At 31.0% G+C, this 16,996-nt stretch overlaps 2 protein-coding genes across 3 annotated transcripts; both read right to left on the minus strand.

Moving 5' to 3' along the window:
- Window positions 1–530: 530 nt before the first annotated feature.
- Window positions 531–4,041, minus strand: LOC117101480. Of its 2 annotated transcripts, XM_033241449.1 has the most exons (4): window positions 3,993–4,041; window positions 3,336–3,540; window positions 2,645–2,710; window positions 531–1,132 (listed from the first exon to the last, which is right to left on the minus strand). In XM_033241449.1, the coding sequence occupies exons 1-4, from the start codon at window positions 3,996–3,998 to the stop codon at window positions 546–548; spliced, it is 864 nt and encodes a 287-aa protein (XP_033097340.1). In that variant the 5' UTR covers window positions 3,999–4,041; the 3' UTR covers window positions 531–545. The 2 variants fall into 2 exon arrangements, with proteins under 2 accessions (XP_033097340.1, XP_033097341.1); XM_033241450.1 differs by lacking the exon at window positions 2,645–2,710.
- Window positions 4,042–4,316: 275 nt separating this feature from the next.
- LOC117101479 (probable serine/threonine-protein kinase roco4) lies at window positions 4,317–11,352 on the minus strand. Its single transcript, XM_033241448.1, has 10 exons — window positions 11,039–11,352; window positions 9,328–9,370; window positions 8,583–8,803; window positions 7,398–7,487; window positions 7,003–7,188; window positions 6,207–6,449; window positions 5,695–5,877; window positions 4,977–5,138; window positions 4,444–4,740; window positions 4,317–4,346 (listed from the first exon to the last, which is right to left on the minus strand). The coding sequence occupies exons 1-10, from the start codon at window positions 11,072–11,074 to the stop codon at window positions 4,317–4,319; spliced, it is 1,491 nt and encodes a 496-aa protein (XP_033097339.1). The 5' UTR covers window positions 11,075–11,352.
- Window positions 11,353–16,996: the final 5,644 nt, after the last annotated feature.

Consider the following 16,996-nt stretch of genomic DNA (forward strand, 5'->3'; position numbering starts at 1 on the left):
AATCCCTGGGTCCTTGTATCAATTCCTGTCAGTGTTAATGGATTGTTCTCACTCCCTAAACCTTATATTGAGATTTTAGTTTATAAAAAGCATTATGTGTGTATGTCTACCTACAAGAAGGAGAGTGATATAATTCACTATTGACAATCCTTGGTACATGTGTTGTGTGCCTAGATAAATCACAAAAAAAAAAAAAAAATAAAATAAATAAATAATAACAACATCTAAGACAATCATTTATTTGTTGAGTTTACCTCCATGCAGACACTTGGGTGTGGTTCTGATATTCCTTATTGATCAAATTCTACTTCAATCCGATGCGTGAATTTAAGCTCCAGAGAAAAGATTAATTGAAAACGTAATGCAGAATATTTATAGAGGGTATAATTTTTAATATGTATTATGCATGCTTAGGAGTCATGCAAAATAAATAAATATTCATATAAAGATATAAATAAATATATAAATAAATATATAATTTATTAATAGTAGTAGTCCATGAAGATATAAATATGTGAGACTAATAATTTCACGACAGTCGACATTCAAGTAAAGAGAATGGCCGACATGACAATGTTTGAAACAGTGAATACTGTAATACCTTCTGTCAATGCGGCCAATGCCAGAGGAAGCTTAAGCAGTGACAAAGAATTAATGAAATCCGTCATATTTCCTTCGCTGATTTTACGCCTGTCTTCTAGATTAGTGATCATACTCCAACTGTCGGTATACATCTTACGAGGTGTATTATACAATCCGTCGATCTGCGCCACGTTATCTGTAGTCAAAGTCTTCCCCAATTTCATTAGTTTTTGTCTGTATGGTGTGAAACTTGTTGAAATGGTTCCTTCTTTAACATCCTGGAATGATGGCAGTGTTTCTTGGATCTTCTTTTGAAGAGCAAAATGTCCAGTTATTCTGATGGTGTCATACAGTAGAGTAGGATCCTCTGCACTCAGCTTACCATGTACAACCAATTCATTCAGCAAGTCTATCGTTTTATTTATTTCTGCTAGTTTCACATTGTCCACCGTATCTCTGAACAACACTTTCAACATACTAAGACATCTGTTTTCATCGTACCAGTTTGAGACAACCATTTTAAAAGCATTGAACTGCATACCTGACATTTCTATAAAACAACAACATTAGAAATTAATACGGTACTCTATCTGCATTATATCATGGAGGAAATAGTATTTCCTCCATGATTATATAATGTATATTTTTTCATATATTTAAAGATTTGCAAAAGTGAATGCACTCACTATGGTATTTAACCAGTGTTTCCACTAAACACAATATACACCTACTTTAAATACACAATGAAAACTAATAAATTCTTTCTCCTCTGTTTAAAAAAAAATTAAAATATGTATTTGTTTGGTGTTGTTATTAATTACTTAACCGAAATATTAAAGATCCTCGTTATTATACATTTTACATAAAACATTAAGTTTGGGTGAAAGTAATATTGTTACTAATAATATTACTTATATAACGATCTAGCCCAAAAACAGGCTGGCGTAGCATTATACAAACAACCACGTGTTGACACCCTAAATCAATACTGTGCTACGAAATAAGTGGGCAAGTCAATGTAAATGCAAAGGGAGTATTTAGCGCGAATGGCACAGTTCGACTTGTGATCATTTTGTCCCCAGTTCAATTTCACAACGCTTACTTGGTGTATTTCTCTGAATATTTTACTAATATTTTATTATTTAGCTGACAAAAGGGAATTGTTGATTGTTACATTTTGAGTAAGTCATTTGAGGTGCACGAATCAATAAATTCCTTGCTTTATGCTGCAAGATCCGCGAGAATAATTACGAAAAAAACCACTTATTAGGCCAAAAAATGTTGTGTTGCCCTTAAATGGAAAAATGAAATAGGACAGGCCTAAAACTGCAGTCCCTATTATGAAGACCCTAGGCCTAAGGGCTCATTAGCTCGTAGGCACCACAATAGAACGATGGCAAGCTTGACAAACAAAAAATATTCAAAGTACTGACCGAGTAAAAACTGACCAAGTGTATACTGAAATAAATTTAACAAAAATAAATCTAACAAAAATAAATCAGTTTAAAGAAAGATTTATTTGGCTTCGAAACGTAAAATAATATGTGTATCCGAGAAAAACCGTAACGGAGCCGAAAACGTCTTGCTATGTACCAGTTTTAAAGCGATGGCTAGACCAAAGTCTGTTTTTATTTATTGTAAAATATACCGTAAGATAATGAATACGATTTTTCATTCAAGCAACCTCTAGTTGTACAGTAGTAAAAAATAGGTTAGGCCTATACTAGATCTGGTCGTGGCTTGACAGCTTAGCGCGAGAGATCCTATGTTGTATGCATATATCGTCGTCGCGCTCGGATTTCAAAATTATGCCTTCTATTTTACCGATTTTACGCGTGCATCTATGGCCCGATTTTGATAAAAATACATGTCTGTTTTAGATTTTATGTTCTAAATGTTAATTTCGGAAGTGGTATTTCTCGAATTTGTATGAAAAAAAAATTGCCGACCCGATTTAAAAAAAAAATCGGTCGGTCGCGGAGGGCAACACAACATTTTTTTTTTGGGGGGGGGCTTACAATGTTGTCTGCTTATTTTACAATTACAACATCAACCGATTTACCTGGCATCCGCTCTCCATGTATGAGCCTATGAGGTAAAGCCTTAGACAAGGATGCATCTTGAATATCTACAAGTATATAAAGAATATGTATTTCACATAGGTTGTTACTCATTTATTTCAAAAATAACTGATAATTTATTTAGATTTAGACTTTGTTTAATATAGACAGAGGGATAACAGAGACCCAAAGTGTGAAAATTCTAAGCTCAAATCCATGAAATTAAAAATGGAATGGTAAACTGTTACGTCAAACAGTACTTTATGGATGAACAGCTGCTCTACATAAATCACGTCTTACACAGGAGAAGAGTGGGGAACATCAGCTAGCTAACATCAACAACCCAAATGTACAATGATCGGTGCTTACAGTTTAATATATTAAGTACATTTAATGATGGTCTGATAGGGCTACATATTTTTTGTTTGATTAATGTTGTTTCAATGTAAGTACTCCAGCAAGATGTATTTTTTTTTAAATATATTTTTTGTGGTTATCTTTAGTAAATTTCTGTTTCACTCTTCTTGTTATCGTTTACAGTAGTTAATTATTATGCGTAATAATTGGGGTTTTTTCGATACTGAATAAATTCAACCAATAGGGAGAAATGAATAAAGATATTTTGTAGAGATTGTTCAACACACTGACACTGAATAGAGAACGAATATAGAAATGTTTGTAATAGAAACCAACCTTCTTGAAACAAGACCTTAAAACGAGATGTGTTCATTTTATACTTTCCACATGAAACCCTATCGTTTTCTAAACATTTCTCAAGAGTATGTAAATGAGGTGGCTGCGTGGGATGACATACGCTGCACAAGACGCGTAACTCGTAACCGATTCCTACTGTTGTAACATACACAGTCTTCAGTTGATGCTTGAGATAGTTTAATACCTACAGAGCATAATAGAAAAAAAATTATTATCTGTATATTACGTACAATATAAATTTCATATTGTGTTGTTGTATTGTACTGTATGTAGTAGCAAGCCAGACAGTGAAACTGTGCAGTTTTAGCACATGACAGTTAATATTGGTTTTCAAACACACATCGAAATATCATTATTATCATCAATGTCATTATTATAACAATTATATCATTATTATTATCATTATCATTATTATTATTTTATATAATTATAGAATTATATTATTATAATAAAGAATACATGTATTTTACAAATCTTTCCTGTAAGATTAACAAGAATTTTGGGACAGCATAACAAAGATTTATTACAGTGATAATGTAACAATACAATCCAATCACGAGGGTAGCAATGTGACGCGCTTATAGGCTTTATGCATGAGGCGCTATATAAGACCAACATATTATTATTATTATTTACCTCCATACAGACACTCGGGTGCGGTTCTGATATTAATTGTTCACCGTCTGCCTCTTTATCAATCCGATGTGTTATTTCAAGCTACAGGGAAAACAAAATTAAAAACGTAACTCAGAAAATTTACATAGCACATTTTTGGTAACAATAATAATAATAATAATAATAATAATAATAATAATAATAATAATAATAATAATAATAATAATAATAATAATAAATAATAATAAAAATAATACTTAAAAAAACAAGTCTGGACTGATGAAATTCATTATCTATAAAAATAATAGAGTAATAAAATTATTATAACAACAATGATAATAGGTTTCATGGAATACTAAAACCTACTTTTAAATTCTAAAAAAATATATATAATTTCATATCAAAAACAAATTAACAATAGCAGTAATAGAAAATGACATTTATTATTATTTTCACACAATAGATGACGTACCTTCAATGCATGCATGTTCTTGATTTTGACGGCTCCCAGACTCACTAAGTGATCATCATCAAAGTCAAAGTCGCTACGGTTCTGAAACAATTCCGCATCATCGCTTCTACCTTTCTTCTTCATCAAGTCGACAAAGGCAACGACTAATACACTGTAGACAGCATCAGGGAGGAAGTCTGTTGGAGTCACGTAGATTGATACCATCTCCTTTTTGTCTTTCTCAACTTCCATGTTCTTGTCCTTAACGATACTCATTAGACAAGGGACGATGAATGTTCGATCATCTTCTTCAGATTGCTAATTTAAATATGTCAGAAAATGTACATCAAATTTACATATATACATTATACATACATACACATATATACAATTTCTTACAGTTTTTACTTTGACCTGTTCCGTATTTCTCATTCATACGTGTAAACGCTGAAGGACACAGGCATGTCAGAAATATTCGTTTTGAATAAATGTTATGTGTCTATTATGTCAACGTATGCAATCACAGTACATGATAATCAGAAACATTAACTTACCTTCTGTTTTTCAAAGAGCAGTCCAAAAACCTTCATCTGTTTTATAAAAACTTCAAAGTTGCTTTTGTCTTCCTTTAACTCATGCTTCCACAGATGACGCAGCAATGTCTCACTCAAAATGCCTTTATCAAGCAGATGCCATGATTTCATCATTGCAGGTCTCTAAATAAAAATAAAATAAAAAAAAAACATAATTTTATTAATAAAAGTGTTTATGGGATTTTAAATACTATTTTTTTTTTAAATGTTAATGCACATTCAGTATTTGTTCTATAGCAGGTCTGGTGTGTAATAACATAACATAACATAACTTTATTGAACATACACTTTTAAATCAGTGGCACACGTTCTTCAAAATGAAAAATATACAAAAATAAAGGAAATCAAAACAGCATATAAAACTTGATTTAAAAAAAAGAAAGACGATTAAGAAAATAATTATAAAGATAAGGTAATTTAAGTATTAAATGAATAATGTCACAGCCAATACTTAAATTAAAATGGAGTGTTAATTCTAGACTACTACAGTATTATTAAATCTATCAATTGACATTATAATTCATGATACACTTAATATTATATTAATTTTAATATAATATTGTTTCATTAAATAAAATTATCAGAGGTAATAACAATAGTATTATCAGTAATATCATCATTCTGTCATAAAAAATGAATGGTCATTAATTAATCAAGTTTACTTGATTGCTAATAGTACCTTATCTTTTGTTATGATTACTTTTGTGAAGATTTCAATCAACATGTGGACGTTAGTAATCACAGTGTTCTTCAACTTCATGTTAGTTGGCGAATACATAATGATTCCGCAATCACTTAAATAGTTGAGAATGTGGATGGTGTTTTCGTTCGGAATTCCATAATCAACAGCAATCTCATTGACCTAAAAAAATATTGAATAAAATATTAGAAACACTCTAATAGTTGTCTATAACTATAAATATGACCAACATAAAAATATTCATGACAATGAAATGTTATTACATGTAACCCTGATATGGAAATAATAAAAAATAAATAATAATAATAATAATAATAATAATAATAATAATATAAATAATAATAATAATAATAATAATAATAATAATAATAATAATAATAATAATAATAATAATCACATTTATTATAATTAATTCTAAAGTATTTTTCCATAATCTTATAGAATATTTTTGAGGCTGAGGAAATTTCGGAAAAAATAGAACAAAATGGTACCTCGTCTAAGGACATGCGCAGTGTTGTTTTCCCGACTTCTTGGATTTTCGACTGGAAATCAACCCATTTTGTGGGAACTGTTTTTGCCATTTGCTTTGTGTAACCTCCGATATTTTTCTTCAATTCTTCAATCCCTTTGTCATTTGCTGATGTATTATCTACAAAATACATCGTTCTGTCTACGTGAAGTTCGAATGGCATCCCTTTGATTTCTTCAAATATTATTTTGAATATTGCTTCAATCTTTGTATAAAATTAAATAGTACAATTTTATATAATTCCATTTTACATGTGTTTTCATACATTGAAATTTACAAAAATAACAAAGGTGAAGCACATTAGAGAATCCAAAATTGGGATTCAATGACTTAGAGTGCAGAATTCTGGGCAGGTTAATAGCTGTAGAAAAAGTTGGGTGGGGTGTAGACACTGTGTTGACATGTGTAGAGTTGAATAGATTGGATGCTCACATTCCAATCTCAAGGTCATTGGTTCAAATCCTATCAGATCCCAGAATATTTCACTCACGATTAAAAACAACTCCACTACATAAGTCTCATTATAAGTTTATGTAGAGCACCATGTGTTTATGTTTGTCATGTGAAGGGATTGTCACCTATTCAATAGGACAGTGATTTAGACGCTAATAAAATTGGATTTTAATGATGGACATGGGGGTAAATAAAGATTTACTTATTGGTGGAGAGCCATAAAATTAAAAAAAAAATTAAATGTTTACATTACACAAAATTCGAGTATAATTATTGTTGTCTAAAACTGAGATGTAATATCTTACCTGATTCTGTTTATCCTCCTCACTTCCCTCTAACTTGTCTTTGTGAGTGCCAACCAAACTGATTGTGGGTGAGGCTATAGTGTCATTTATCAATTTCGTACTTGCATTATATTGTAGTACAGCGTGCTCATATATTGACCGTATCCAGAAAATAATCATTTGGAGATTAGTCATTACAAACTTATCCTGATAAGAGGAAGAGAGGAATAGAGGAGAGTAAAGAGAGAGAAGAAAATGAGTGTCATAGTTAAGACTATTAAATTACAAAGTTACTCAAAATATCTACACAAAATATAAGAACATACTTAATATACTAAACAGATCTGATATGCAATAAGTTAATGGAAAGTAATTCTCTTCATTGCATAGTAGAAAAGGTGAAATAATTTATTTACTTTTAGTGGACCTCTTGATTCTGCCAATTCATTCAAAGGCTCAAACAAACTAAAAGCAACGACATATGACGATCCATCTGTCAAGAAAAACTAAAAAGGAAAATAAAGTAAATACATGTATGATTAATTAAAATAATATTAAACATTAAGTTAAAAATCTCTTAAATGTCAACTGATCATTAAAAGAAAATGAAATTATCAACGTATCAACTGTATTTTGATATTTATGGTTTATGTGCGTAATCTATATTGATGCTGTTGAGTAGGCATGCGCAGTATTATCTCAACTATAATCAGCACGATCGGTATTGTATTATCACTACAGTAATTATAAGAGGACCCAAATGAAAGCAAGTCATGAGTTATCATTGGCTTTATTCCATGTTAAACATTCTCTGTTTTATAAAAGTTTTTATCGCATTAGCGTGTTTTGTTTTATAATGATGAATCATATCTCCTATTTACTCTTCATTGTACATTTGGGTGTATATTATTTTAATAAATGCTGATATGAACAGGGAACAGTTAAATTGTAATTTAACTGTTCCCTACTGTGAATAAGTAATTTTGCTGTATTTTTTCTATTTCTAAAAGATTTTTTGCTGACTCATTATGGTAGTGCACCAATATTCATATGTAAACATCCATTAACTCTCGAATGATCTAATCTAATGTCCAGTGACAAATACGATAATATAGTTGTATATTATGAGATTTGGCCAACATAATACCATATACATTTTTACATCACTCGGTACGTTTTCAATAAAGCTTTCAAAGCGCGCATCACTCGGTACTTTGTCAGTAGCCTTGTTTCTCGAATGAATAGTACGTAAGTGGCTGTAGGTCTAGCTTTAAACTTTAATAGAAAAATAAGATAAGCACCTACAGAACTCTTAATATTTAACAGATACGTAATTGGCTAGAAGGATTATGATTGCGCTTACACATTTATAGAGTACGCCCTATATGTAAGAAGTGCAACTCCATGCCAATTGGTAGTCTTGTGCGTAGTGTCTATTTCAGACGACCAGTTTTTCGTTATTAGTAATTTGCCTTTATTATAACATCATATGTGAAAGAAAAAAAATCTATTTCTGTTTTCCAATGATACAATAATATTGAAAGGAACAGTTAACTGTTCCCTGGTATAACATAATCAGGAAGGTGCTATATGCTGCTTACCCTGTGAGTTATATAATATGAGATTTGGCCTGCATAATCCCATATACATGTTACATCACTCGGTATTTTGTCAGTAGTCTTCTTTCTCGTTATTTTCATATAGAATCGTTTAAAAAGGCCGGGTTTTTCAAGTTTAGCAACAACTTTCTTAAAAATTTCTGGGAGTCTATCAAACTGTCTTGTCGATACATTCGCAGCGCTATGAGACACATCAGAAATTTCTAAAAAAAATAAGGAAATAAAATTCGAACTCATATACATTTTGAGTCAAAAAAAGATGGTCTGGAGTGAAGATGGATTATGGTGATGGCAATAGAATACAATAATAAATGAATGGTGATAATGTAATAAAAAATGATTATGATTATGATGATATTGATTGAAATTTATGAGGAATGGCAAGAAAAGATGATAAGATAACTATAAACAATATGGTGTTACTGACTAAGGGGGGCTCAATTATCAAGTGCGCGTAAGCTGCTAAAAATGGAAGGGGGGATTTACAATTCGCCGGGAACAAAATATAATGTAGCATTTACATGCCTTTGAAATCCCTAAGTTTTAACTCCCGGTAGCTTATCACTGTATCTCTTTTGATCGATGCCTGACCACCTTACACGCTCTCGTCAGGGAAATAGACAACGCGCAATGTAAAGTCAAACTGGGCTTAGCGAAAATACTATTGACTGCCCAATTCCACTGTAAAGTAATGATATAAGGGTAGTGATGAACAGTGATTTTATACCTCTTTCCTCTGAAGTTAGACTTGTAGCTGCTTCTGGTGTTTTCTGCAATAAAATAGTTTGTAAAAATTGTACAGTAGTTGTTAAATTATTTTGTTTTAGCAAATAATCATTAATTTTAGTTACTCCTATGTAGTTAAGATTCAATTTATAATAAAAAAAAAAATCACTAGCATAGTTGAAAACGTGGAAACATCAAGTACCAATAACAACGCTACCAAATACCGTAAAACGGCTAGGTGATGAATAAAAAATATGGGGGTCAATGTAAGAGGAACGTTTTAGAAATAGGGGGAGTGGTAATCAATCCAGAATGCGAGCATCTAGACCGGGAGAGTAAAGGAGAGAAGCTTATTGGAAGCTACGAATATTTGACCAATTATTATGAATTTATTATCTATTTTATAGGCATCAAATTATTGTAATATGAATTCATATATTTGTCTAATGTCAAAGTCGAGACTGATTCCACGATCACAATGAATTCTTCCAAGCATTATGAAAAAAATTATTCTACGACGAAATCTTCTCTTGTAGACGACGGGGCCTTAAAAATAATTTAAAAAAATACCCTTTCCGAAGCCCAGAAATGGTACTTTAATATTAAACGTTTAACATAGTCTATCATTTGTTTTACTTGTTACTAATTCTTAATGCCAAGCGATAAGTATTTTATGCATACAGTTTTTATAATATATAACACATTTTAATCACAATTTGTACTATAAAAACTGTAGTTGACCTTTAGAGAGCTTTCTTTTAAAAATTGGCCTAATTAGCGATATCTTATTGTGTTTGTTTTACATGAAATTAAAATGTGGTTATACTGTATATGGCCATGAGGTGATGCCATCATGACCATATTAAGACATGTCACTTTTTTTCCCTTTTTTTTTTCAAATAAAATTTGAGAGTCTGGACAGGTTTTATATTTAAAATAATAAGAACTAGGGCATTCCAAAGAGAGTTCTTACCTCGCCCTGTGTCCAAGTAGTATTTACGCAAGGAGGAAGATTTCGATTCATCGTTTTCTTTAAGCTCGAGATGAGTACGTTTTAAGGATACATTGAAGACGCGCGCTTTGCAATTTACAGTATAATTATTATTATTATTATTATTGAAGAAAAATACATTTTTAACTTATTTGATAATGAGATTAACCATTTTATGCACTCTGTAATTACACCATCGTCATTCAGCACCACGGAACATTACTTAATGTGATAGAATTTTGCGCTATTCAAGTTACTTCGATTGATCGATCGATTGATTGATTTACAGACACCAATCGACATGTGTACACACTCGTTGCTAAACTCGAAAATAAAAACTTTTAATGTACTTTTAAATATGACCAAAATAAATTACAATATATTGAATAATAATTGCATACGTGTTAGTTAACTATGTTTATTACTGGTGATGGGTTTGGTCCAAGAGTTAAAAAAATGGAAGGGTCATCTCCCCTCCCCCCGTTTCCGTCACTGTTGAAGGGGGGGGGGGAACACTTAGGGAGTTTTGTAGATAGAGTCCCACTTCCATCAGGCTCATTATGTTTGGGACTCAGGAAAGGGGGCGGGGGGAAGGTATAGTTTGTCGAGGAGAAAAAAACAATTTGTCATGAAAAAAATGACAAAACCCATGGGGTATCGGACCGTTATAAATATTTTTAAAAAAATTAAAAAAATAATAATAATTTTTTCATCATCATACCATTGGAGATGCTGCAGAACTGGGTGATACGGACATAGATGTGGTTTCCTGGCTTTCTGGTGGTTTCAACTTCCTTGCAATATGTTCTGCTATATTATACTCTCGTATTTGCTTGGTTAATTCACACACTGTACAATAATCAAATAATTATTAGGCCTATCTTAAGTATATTGATTTTTAATCAATTCATTTGCGATCACGTATATTTGATACATAACAATATTTATTAGCATACGCGTCTAGCTTATAAAAAACGCCAACTCAAATACCCCCCACCCCCGCGAGTCTCAGTTGAAATAAACACTTCACTAGAATTTCTGTAGACAAAACGAATTTAATCAACATCATTCTCACTCTCATAAATGTTCTACTCCAAGTAAAATTACATGTTTTCTTCTTGTTGGGATCATTTGGCATAGGCCTATTTACTGTGAAATTAAAGAACGTTTATTAGTGCATACCTATTTATAGTTTATATACGTACGTATATTTTCCACCAAAATATTATAAACGCATCCCTTCAATGAATTCCCCAGGGCGTTTATTTAAATATTTACGGTAATTCTATTACCGCACTCGCGTGAATAAGCGCCTGGGAGCTTAAAATATTTTTTGCACTTTTTGAGGGGCCCTTATGAAAACAGAGTGGAAATTGAGGGGGCGCTAATAGAAATAGATGAAAATCAAATGGTTCTTAAATGAAACGATTATATAAGGACATCCAACCGCAAATTACGAATGGTGCGGCGGAAAAGATAATCGTCCAGAGAGCATGGCTTGTTATGAAAAGAATGTTGTGAGTACATTATCAACAGAATAGCAGATGAAATTAGTGGTAGTGGTTAGCTTGTTGGATATCGGCCGATTGAGATTAGCAGGATGTTATGATAATTTCAGGTTTTCTTGAAAAGGCTATAGACAAATGCAAGAAGATGAAGGTTGGAAAAATACTGTCTGTCCAGGGAGCTCTCATCTGTCAAAGATAAATATCCTCATTTTGATTTTGACTATAACTCAAATCATGCCAACATCCACAGTCCCATGGTTGATTGGACTATTGAGGGGGCGTTTATTCAAATTAGACGGGGCACTTATTCAAACGGGGCGCTTATTCGCGCCAGTACGGTATCCATACTGTCTACATCCTTATGTTCCTCCCACTTGCTGCAGTCTTCACCAGTTTGAAATACCGTTGTTGTTACAATACCATCTGTTGATGGTTCGTTTTTATTGAATCTATTGTGTTTTAAGAAAAAAGAAAAATAATAGTTATAATGATAATGCTAATATTAAAGTAGTGATAATAATAAATTATTGTTAAATAATAATAATAATAATAATAATAATAATAATAATAATAATGATGATGATGATGATGATACTAATAATAAATAATTATAATAATAATAATAATAATAATGAATTACGTTCCATAATAATTACATACACGAAATAAAACAGCTTAATATAATTTTTCATTATTAATTAGTTAATAAATGTTTCGATATGTTGAAAAATTATATTACAGTTTCTACTCCTAGTCTACGTATGAGCAAAGATATCTTTGCTTTCAGGCTTATTATGACCTAATTGAATTTGACCTTTGTTGATGTTGACCTAGCAACACATTCTTTACCTAATAAATTATTTTTAACAAACGAGCGTACAATACGCACACACACGCGCAAAATAACATGCTTGAAACGATAAAGTGGCATTATCTTTGAAAGCAGTCAAGGAGCACTTCATTCATGAAGAGACGATTTACAAATAAATATTATTAAAAGTTCACATAATTTTGTTAGAATTGTTGAAATAGAGTAATTTAAAATAGCTTAAATCAGTCAGCTTCCTTTCTTTAACCTTAAGATTATATAACACCAAGCTATCTTTTCTATTTAAATAGAATAAAAATAAGGAAATATCACTTACTGTTTTCTAAGAATGGAATTTACAAGGCTGGTTTTACCAGCCCCTTCCTTTCCTAGAAACATCACTCTGCTATTTACTAACGTCATTTCACCTTTTTCAATTTCATTGACGAAGGCAGTAACTGCATCTTTTCCTCTGGCTTTAATTTGTGCAGGAAGTGTCATGGCTTAAAATAAAAATATGTCTGTTTCAAGTACTGGTATATTACATTATTTATAACTTTAAAAAACAAAATTAAATAAATCTTAAAAATAGCATTGTCATAACAATATAGATAAAAAAATATTGGAAAAATGCCAATGTGTAGGCCCTGTAGCCTTTTTCAAAATCAAACTTTAAAACTTGTGCGTTCGTTCATGCACAGACTATACACCGCAGATGATTAAATTCTCAAATATACAATGGGTTCGTCAATTTACCTAAAAGTAACTTTTTCAGTTCTTCCTTCTTCTCTCGTCTGATCGATCGACCGCCGTATTCACCACATTTATTCTTATCATACAAATCAAGAGGCGTCTTTCCTTTCTGCAATAACAGACACGAGTACACAAAAGTTGTATTATATTCGATAACAGTTTCAAATTGAATAATGATGAAAAGAATTATTAAATATTCCAATTAGTGTAAAGAATCCAAATCAAAATTAATAAATACATTTTTATTTAATAATAATATTCATAAAATATAGCAAAATAATATTTTCAAAGTATACAGCAACACTATTAGCATCAAGATAATTTTACGATAATTTGTTATCACCAAATTTATTGGTACAAAATAATTGGGAAAAAAATATTTGTAGGGTACCGGTATTACTTTTTTTTTTTTTTTTTTTTTTAAGATTTGATATTTCTCATGTTTGTTTTAAACACATGAAACGTTTCTAGTAGTAGTGCCTCCTGATATACAGTTGTTGTATTAAAGCCATTGACTGGTATCCGTTTGATGATGCATTCTTATTTGTATAGGCCTATGTACATTACGTTGTCTTTTATTAATAACGCGACATGTTCCATGAGGCACATTGCCATTTTGCGGTGTTGTTCATAACTGCAGTACTCTCTATCTAGACAATAATGTAGTGCTGTGCGTCCATGCTGCAATGAAAGGATAATCAATGTAAAGTTTGTTGTCAAGTACAGACACAACACAAGAATATGAATTTACAAATAATTACGTCAACGTAAAGCAGCTGAAATAATTCATAATTATCGTACTTAATTATTTCTCATTGTAATCATTATAAACATGATAATGATAATATAAAATAGAATATTAATTAAACAAATTATGATGATGATACTATTCATATTAATAGCAATGGTAATGAGAATGTTTGTGATTATTCATTTCAATAATAACGATGATATTTTATGATGATGATAATGCTGAACGGAACATTCTTATTTTTCAGTCAGCTTTATATAAATCATGCGCGTTATAAGATATACAACAATATGAATAAATAGTATGTGATGACAAAATATGTTGTGAATTCAATGATGTTAATTTGTTTACAATTAATAAAAAGTGTTGTTTTATTACACTGTACTTACGCCGTCTCTCCCATTAACTTTGATGTTTGATTCTTGCAGCGCGTGTCTTAATGCTGATACACGTCCGAACATCGCCAAGTAATGGAGAATAGTTCGACACTCCTACAAGTGAAAAGTAGAAAATTATAACACAGGAAAACAAACTACAACAAGAAACTATGACACCACATATCAACAAAACAAACGTCTGAGTTACATCACCCATACATTAATTATTACACTCGTTATTATTAGATACTAATTACATAATTTAATATTTTTTAAATGATGTAAAATCTCGCAAATAATGTTTGAATCAAAAGGCCTATGTTTTACACTATATTCAAGTATTCTTTCAAATTCGCATTTTTCAATTTCATTGTCATTAATATATTTAGTAAGCTATATTGATAAAAAGAAATCCAAACATAATTACTTTTCTCTCATTATAAAATATATTTTTTGAAAGTTTTTATTGAGAAAATAGTGATCATGTTCATAACATAAGCTTTTTAGAGTTAAAAAATGCATATAAATCAAATAATAAAATCATAATTTATAGTATTAAATGAAATAAATCACTGTAATCTACATTGAATCAATGTTGACTTGTTTGTTGCATGATTTGTATACATGATATGTGTTTTGTATTGTTTGTATAAAATGTAATGATATTTAATTTCACTCACGTTGTCCCCGTGTTCTATGGTCTTCTTTGTTGCTGCGTCAGTCATCATCTCCAACACGTTGTCTGGTGCTCTCCAATACACAGCGTACATTAACGGCGTCCAGTCGAACTACGAAAACAAACATGAATGCACACTACACGATTATAACAACATACTACTACAGAATACACATACATTACAAACACACTTAAATCACATCATAATCACATCAAACATTAAAAATCATTCAATAAAATCAATCGAATTAGTAATCAAGTCAAAAAATGAAATATAAATAACAAACCGTTAAATATTTCGGATTTTTGTCGCATGCATATTTATATTATTTAGATTGACTTTTGTTACATGATTCAATTTATATTTTTCTTCAAGAAAGATTTTTTGTAGTTTCTTAATTTTATTGACACTATGACATTTCAATTACATTCAGAATTAAAATGAATATAAGGAATAACATATTTTTCTATAAAATACAAATTATTTCATAATATTTTATCAAACCAAGTTCACATTAATTTTGCACGCGTTTTCCTATTCCTGGAACTTAAATCAATTTACATTTTTTCGAAATTATTTTTTTACGAGTTTTATATTTGTATTGGTACCATGATATTCCATGTATACTAAGAATTAAAATAAGTGTACGGATTTAATCTAAATCCAATGTATTTTATACCATTTTACTATCTCTGTATGTAGGCCTAGGCCCCTATTATATTGAGTACGGACGTTAGTGAATAGGATCTAGGAGTATTTTTTGAGATTACATGAGATTGATATTATTTCAAGCATATAACTGACAAACTATTTCAGATTTAATGTTATTATTCCTCGTGTAATATTATTCTCTGATTCTTGTTATTTGCCTTGTTTTTTATTTATCAGGATAATATTTCAAAATAAATCTGTTGATTTAATGACGTACGGTAATTATTATTTTGTTAAACCCACTATGCAGCCTAATTGGGAAATATAATTTTACTCATTTCTAATAAATGTTTAATTAAAGTTGAAGTTCGATTTGTTTGTTATTTTTGTTAAATATTAACATTAGAATTTCATGTGATCTTACTTTTAAATTACTGTACAAAATTACAATTCATGGTATTTAGGCCCTAATCTAATTAGTTATTGAATTGAATAATACATACTGTATGTTGAATGTTTTGGTTAAACATCTTCAGGTTTTTGGACTTAAAATATTCTTTAAAACAATAATAATACGATATTTACATAATTTAGTAGGCCTAAACGGTAGGTTATTAATATTGCGTGACATCAAAGATCTTATAAACACAAGATAGCGTTCTCCGCGATTTACGCGTGCAAATTCTGTAATAAGGCATGAATGGCGCCCTCTTGCTAAATTGGAAACTTTTGACCCTTGACCGCTCTGACCATACCGTACGCGCGCATACCGTACACCGGGCGACTTTACCTTTAGGGTATCAATTATGGAAGGCAAACGCCGCCAAAAATACAATTACAAACACACAACGTACTAGCACAAACACACAACGTGTTAGCACAAACACGCAACGTACTAACTCAAACACACAACGTAGGCCAACACCGCCAAAAATACATTTACAAACACACAACGTACTAACTCAAGCATACAACGTACTACGATGCAGGCCACAACCGCCAAAAATACATTTACAAACACACAACGTACCATGGAGGTATTATTGAGAAGGAGATCACTCGGCAACAGATCCCTTTGACGCGACAAACCTATAGCCTCGTTCACATCGAACTATGTCGACTAGATTATCTACTTGATGTCGACAATAGTTTCG

This window comes from Anneissia japonica, unplaced genomic scaffold (genome assembly GCF_011630105.1).
Source record: "Anneissia japonica isolate Jap-2015-1 unplaced genomic scaffold, ASM1163010v1 scaffold61593_len78748_cov122, whole genome shotgun sequence".
NCBI classification, from domain to species: domain Eukaryota; kingdom Metazoa; phylum Echinodermata; class Crinoidea; order Comatulida; family Comatulidae; genus Anneissia; species Anneissia japonica.